At 34.1% G+C, this 7531-nt stretch overlaps 1 protein-coding gene across 1 annotated transcript; it reads left to right on the forward strand.

Annotated features, from left to right (window-relative positions):
- Positions 1 to 5267: 5267 nt before the first annotated feature.
- LOC115877954 (zinc finger MYM-type protein 1-like) lies at positions 5268 to 6149 on the forward strand. Its single transcript, XM_030894305.1, has one exon. The coding sequence runs from the start codon at positions 5268 to 5270 to the stop codon at positions 6147 to 6149; it is 882 nt and encodes a 293-aa protein (XP_030750165.1).
- The last annotated feature ends 1382 nt before the right edge of the window (positions 6150 to 7531 follow it).

Here is a 7531-nt window from a genome sequence, read left to right on the forward strand (position 1 = left end):
TTTTCTCGGTGAAAAATGACATTTTAGAACTGACGACCGGGCCGAGGACGAGATAAAAGCACTGGTAGAGATGTCTATTTGGTGAAAAAAATATCGATATAGGCTTGGCGCATTCTCCGCCGGTGCTACCACCATCTGAGAATACCGTAAAAACTGACTTAAACAAATACACGAGTTTAAATAGCGAAATACTTTCAGAAGTACTCAATGCTTTTCTTATGTTGCGAGGAACTTCGGCCGCAAACTCCGAAATAGACGGAGTCGCGTTTTTCCTTTTTATTCTTACACTTCCAATAAAAATAAAAACAAACAACCAATCACGGCGTGTCTCGATCAATTTCGGGAAAAAGTTTCGACAAAATTTTTACAACACGGGTTTATATTTATCGTACTACTTCGCAAAGCAATCAAGGCCAAACTTTGTGGTGGCTTCAGAAAAATAAGTAAACATAGAGTATACATTAATATCATTAGTTTGTAATGGAGTGTAATGTAATATCACTATATTAAACTGATATGAAAAATCAAAAACAGTGAACATTTAGAAAACGGTTACCGATGGTAGCTTAAAGATTGATTCTCACTATACCTTCCATATCAGTTCCCTTCCATTTCCCTTCCTTTCCATGTAAATGAATAGGACAATGCACACTATCCGTTCCATTTCCCTTCCGTTCCATATCCTTTCCTTGCATACATTTTTTTGGCGGACGAACTGAGGCGTATCGGAAACAGAGTTGTCCAGTTCTTACATTTGTACCAGCTCTGTTAAAACTTTGCTGATATTTATTTATTATTTCACCTCTTAATTAAATCTATTACATTTTTCAAAAGATACAAATTTTTGAAATAAAACTTTCGTAATGATATAAATTGTACAATAAAAAGTATGGAACTGAAACTGAACGTATAGCGTCAATACAATAAAAAAATACGGAACTGATATGGAATGGATATGGAATGGATATGGAATGGATATGGAATGGATATGGAATGGATATGGAATGGATATGGAATGGATATGGAATGGATATGGAATGGATATGGAATGGATATGGAATGGATATGGAATGGATATGGAATGGATATGGAATGGATATGGAATGGATATGGAATGGATATGGAATGGATATGGAATGGATATGGAATGGATATGGAATGGATATGGAATGGATATGGAATGGATATGGAATGGATATGGAATGGATATGGAATGGATATGGAATGGATATGGAATGGATATGGAATGGATATGGAATGGATATGGAATGGATATGGAATGGATATGGAATGGATATGGAATGGATATGGAATGGATATGGAATGGATATGGAATGGATATGGAATGGATATGGAATGGATATGGAATGGATATGGAATGGATATGGAATGGATATGGAATGGATATGGAATGGATATGGAATGGATATGGAATGGATATGGAATGGATATGGAATGGATATGGAATGGATATGGAATGGATATGGAATGGATATGGAATGGATATGGAATGGATATGGAATGGATATGGAATGGATATGGAATGGATATGGAATGGATATGGAATGGATATGGAATGGATATGGAATGGATATGGAATGGATATGGAATGGATATGGAATGGATATGGAATGGATATGGAATGGATATGGAATGGATATGGAATGGATATGGAATGGATATGGAATGGATATGGAATGGATATGGAATGGATATGGAATGGATATGGAATGGATATGAAATGGATATGGAATGGATATGGAATGGAAACGGCAGGTATAGTGAGAATCAACCTTAAATTGGCTATTCCTCTAATCATTGTAATATTATTAATTAGAATATAAACTTAAAATCGCAAAACTGCAGAGCAACAGTAACTAACTGTTCTGGTGGTCCGCCTTTTATAGGTTATAATTACCATTATTATTCCACGGTCTTAAACTTATTTATAAACCTACAGTACTACAGCAAAGTAGACCTGCTGTAGTAGCTGTAAAGGTATTGCAAGTATGATTATATTTCGTTGTTAATTTCAAGTAAATTTTTTACACACAAAATTATTATTTTTAACTTTTACTCTTTTGTAGCCACATTCATTGCCCTCTTTTATAGTCACACTCTACAGTTATAGGCTGATGCTTAAAAAAATAAATTTGCTACGTAATATATCAAATCTTAAATTGATATAGTTCGTAACAAATTTAAATCTCTAATTATTAAGTTTCTCTAATTAAAAGAAAGTGTCATAGGAGCAGAAAAGATATAGCTAGCAAATTATTCTGAAAATGTAGATTCAACAACACCAAATTATAACCACATTGCAATATAGACACAAATGTTTAATCAGTTGATAATGATCAAGAATACATCGATATTTTTAAAAATTATCGAAATTATGATAAATGTAGGTATCGATATTTAGGAACGTATCTAAGGCCTCATTTTTCCATCCTGCAGGGCCACTTTTGTACGACAACGGCTACATGAGCACCATAATTTGTTTGTTTTATGCCAACCGACCCTTTCCATTTAATATTCTACCTGATTTAATTTTTGTACCGATAAAAATTTACGTATTACGATTTATCTGGACTTAAAAGAGCAAAAAGAACGAAACATAAATACGATTAATCAGCAAAAAAATATATTTTTATTTTTATAAGAGTTGTCCGAGAAACAAGCGCACTAACCGTCACTGGGAACAATCACAGGGTGCGAAACAAACCAAACCAAACACCATTTAAAAATAAATTTTACTCAATATAAAAATAAATTAGAACCTTCTTAAGGCCAACTGGCTCTAAACGCCATTGAAAATTGAGAAGATTACAGGCCAAATAAATGAAGTCTGGAGCTTAACTTAACCTCGCCAAAATTATTATCAACTGTCAACCCAGCCGTTTTAACGCCGTTTTTTTTTCATCCTATAGTATTAAAATTTCTACTAATTATAGTATTATTTAAGTATCATCTACATGCCAAGTTTAGAATATATTTTTACATCGTGACTACTGAGGAAGAATTAAAAAAACAATTTCTCTCTCTCTGACAACAAATTTACATGCACTGAAATTATGATATGTGTTGCACAGCATGTCATTTTTGTATACTTATAATATTATATGTTACGGACAATAATGTGTACAATGTATTTACGATAATACTCGCTCAATAACGTAAGTACCCCCAATCATAGATAAAGGAAATAAATTTAGATTGGAATGCAATCTGGTAATCTATAGAGGTTGCTAAGATCTCTTGTCAAAGTGAGAATCTTCAAAAATTATAAAATCTTTCAAAATCTAAACCGCTCCCATTGAAAAAATTCCAAAAAGTGTTTAAAGCGTCCATTTTCAAAGTAATTATTGCTATCTTGTGAGTTTAATTTAAGTTTTATTTACTCAAACCCGTGATAATTGTGAAGTGGCATTAGTGGCATTAAAAACTTAAAAAGCTGTGCTGTGAACTGTGAACTGCAAAAACCATCATGGATCGCGGTATAACATCCAAGGATATAACGTCGGTTTCCATTTCATACATGTCCTTATATAAAATAAAGTTTCTTGTATGCAACACACTGTATTTGATTTGTAAAATTAAAAGAAAATAATAATAAATTTGTGTGAAAGAAAGAAATACAAGGTCAGTTAAATGGAGGCATAGTTGCGTAATTTGTTGCTGATCAAAGTACCATCTTAAAAGTTTAACATTTCGGAATACTTAACGAAAGATAAAAAAGAAAGAGATTTTTGGAAAAATACGAATATTCGTGATTTCAATTTTATTTTTTTATCACTCAGTTTGAATAGATATAACAAAATAAATGTCACCTTGTCATTGGTGTGTTTTGTTCTAGTTCTACTGTGTTCAGATTTTCAAACTGACGACGCGACGTTTGGTCTTTGAGCTCCCATCATCTACTTTCATTTTTTAAATACGACGCGGCCCCAGGATTTATATTTAATTTTTAAGAGCTTCCAGGACCCCAAAACCAATGATGAATCGCATTTTTTATCGTACTCGAACAATTCATATTAATAGCAATTTCCATCAGAGCTCATGTGTTAGAGAACGACAGAGAATAAGATTCTGGTGATCTGATCTTCCCAGAAAATCAATAATATGAATTTTCCAAATAAGTGGAATACATTATTGGTTTTGAGACCTTAGAAGTTTTTAAAATTCGTAATAAAAAAACGATGACCGTATTAAAAAACAGAAAATCTGATAACAGCCATCTTGTAGTCATAACCAAACCAAACCAAACCACAAACAAAAAAAATAAGTCATCAAAAAATGAAAATAAAATGATAAATACACACACCGGAAAAGTCTAGGGATATTACAATTTTATCCAGCAATTGTCACTTTTATTATTTGCATTTCTGATATAATTAAATTAAAATAAACAAATAGTTTACAGGACGTATTGGAAATAAAAATGCGAAATTTACCGATTTTTTCAAATTTACCTTGATTTTTATTGAACTCAAAAAAATACACACATTTTTTTTTATTCTAAACTGTGAATTAAAAAAAAAAGATAAAACCGTTTTTACTTAATAAAGGGTATGGCCTTCTCTACTGTTCATTACAGCCCTACATCGTCTCTCCATGCTCCTGCCACATGCATTAATGCCACGCTGCATTCACGGCACGAACCAAATCCCTACGAGTTTCACGAGGCATACCCATTCTCAAAATTCTTCTTTGGACAGCGTTCCATACGTGCTCGGGGGGGTTGAGGTCAGGAGATTGTGCCGGCCAGGGTAAGATGTTTAATTGATGAGCATTGATAAACTCACTTACCACTCTGGCCAGGGCCGGCTTAAGGGGGGCGCGAAGTGGGCGGCCGCCCGGGGCGGCGCCTGCTAGGGGCGGCACATCCAGGTGTGGCAAATCAATTACAACTCAAAAATTTCGTAAAAATTTTTATTAACATCGGCCAAAGATTTGAAAAGAAAATGACATCAATAACATAAATAGAACCGATACTAAACATTGTTTAAATAAGCTTATTATTATGCGAACTTTGTATGCATGATTGGGACAACCCGCAAAAGGCTCATGTGTGTTGTGTTGCATAGCCTCGGGCATAAGTGAACAAATTTGATTAAGAAAGACAATGCATTGCGCGAGAGAGAGAACAATAGAAGTTTCCTAGAAAGGAAGAGAAATAATAAAGGTCCAGAAGATCAACCTCTGTCAGCGCAACGTCGAGTACATCATCAGTAGTCGAAATTCTTAATTATGATGAAAATAAGACAATGATTAGACAGGTTTCCGCTAGTAGAGATCATACCGAGTGTAATGAAGAAACTAATAATTTAGTAATCGATCCTGATCCAGCCAAATGGCCAGAAATAATTATGGATAAAGATAGAGTCTTTTTAGTGAAGAGAGGGCCACCACCAGCACTAACCAATTTTAGATTTCCCCTTGATAAAAACGGGAGAAAATTTACCTCATTTAATTTTAACCGTGTCTTAAGCAACGGAGAATCCGTCAAAAGAAATTGGTTAATATACTCAACTTCTAAAAATGTTCTTTTCTGCTTTTGTTGTAAACTCTTTGCTCATTCAAATAAAACTAATCTATCTAATGAAGGATTCAACAACTGGAAACATACTGGAGTTACATTCAAAAAACATAAACTATCAATGGCCCACATGTTAGCCCAAAAATCCTGGTCAGAACTATCTATAAGGTTAAATCAGATGCAAGTTATTGACGCTTCGATCCAAAGATTAATTGATTCTGAAACTAAACACTGGAACAGCGTTTGCTTGGCCTTTAGAGGTTCCTCTGATAAACTTTACAAACACAATAATGGAAATTTCCTTAAATTAGTCCAGCTACTCGCAAAATTTGACCCAATAATGGAAGAACACGTGAATCGAGTTATGCGTGACGATACCAGAAAAGTACATTATTTGGGCAAAAATATACAGAATGAAATTATCACCTTACTATCAGAGGAAATAAAAAAACATATAATTACTCAGGTCAATGAAGCGAAATATTATAGCATCATATTGGACTGCACTCCAGACCTCAGCAAAATAGAGCAAATGACAATGGTAATAAGATTTGTTTCTGTCTCCAAAGTAGGAAACGAAGTCAATGTGAGATACGTGAGCACTTTTTAGGATTTGTTCCGATTGAAAAAGCAATCGGTCTTCAACTTTCTGAGATACTAATTAATTAACTAAGTGAAATGCAAATCCCAATAGAACACGAGGGGTCAGGGATACGATAATGGCTCCAATATAAGGGGTTTACGGGCAGGTGTGTAAAGCCGAATTCGTAACATAAATCCACGGGCATTTTTTGTTCCTTGCAGCAGTCACTCTTTAAATTTAGTCGTTAATGATATGGCATCGACCTCTTTGGAAGCCACAAATTTTTTTGGAATTATCCAAAAAAATTATGTTTTCTTTGCAGCATCCGCACAACAATGGGATACCCTAAAGAGACATATTTCTTCTCTTACTTTGAAGCCCCTAAGTACTACGAGATGGGAAAGCAGAGTAGATGCAGTTAAGACGTTTAGATATCAAATTGGCGAAATCTATGCTAATCTCTGCTAATAATCTCTGCTAAATATTTTTGAAAATCCTGAAATCGAAATTTCGGCAAGAAATGAAGCTTCAGATTTGCTGGAACAACTGAAGAATTTCAAATTTTTATGCTCTGTTATAATTTGGTACGACGTCTTAATATATAAATCAAAACAAATACATAAATCCAATAAGTAAATTATTACAGAGCAAGCAGTTGGACTTACAAAACACAATAAATATTTTGGATAAAACAAAGACATATATCAACAATCTTCGCTCTGACAATGCATTCAACCGTTTTTTGGTAGATGCTAAAGAATTAGCAACAGAGATTGATGTAGACGCCCACTTTCCAGAAACTAAAACTAGACCTCGTACACTTAAAGTAAAACGTCAGTTTGATTACGAAGCTTCCGATGAACCTATAGTTGACCCAAAAGAAAAATTTAAAATAGATTTTTTTTTCCAATATTAGACGCAGCTGCAAACTCTCTCGATCAGCGTTTCGAGCAAATAAAAGAGCACAGTAAATATTTCCACTTTTTATATGATATGCATTTGCTTCAAAATCTTCGTCAGCTGAGATATTGAGTTTTTGCAATGATTTAGGACATGTTCTAAAACATGAAGATGCTTTAGACGTGAACGCGACAGAACTGGCTGATGAACTCTCTGTGTTGTGTACGTTAGTGGAACCCAAACAAACTCCCATTGAAATCTTAAAATTGGCGATTCAACTAAATATTGCCCCTAATGTTGTAGCCTTCAGGATCTTATTAACATTGTCAATAACTGTTGCAAGTGGCGAGAGAAGTTTCTCCAAGTTGAAACTAATTAAAACGTACTTGAGATCAACTATGAGCCAAGAAAGGTTAAGTGGCTTAGCAATGATTGCTATTGAGCATGAACTTGGATCAAAATTAAAAATTGATCAGCTACTTACTGAATTTGCTGCGTCTAAAGCACGA

Source organism: Sitophilus oryzae, unplaced genomic scaffold (genome assembly GCF_002938485.1).
Source record: "Sitophilus oryzae breed Bouriz unplaced genomic scaffold, Soryzae_2.0 scaffold_1499_pilon_pilon, whole genome shotgun sequence".
Lineage (NCBI taxonomy): Eukaryota > Metazoa > Arthropoda > Insecta > Coleoptera > Curculionidae > Sitophilus > Sitophilus oryzae.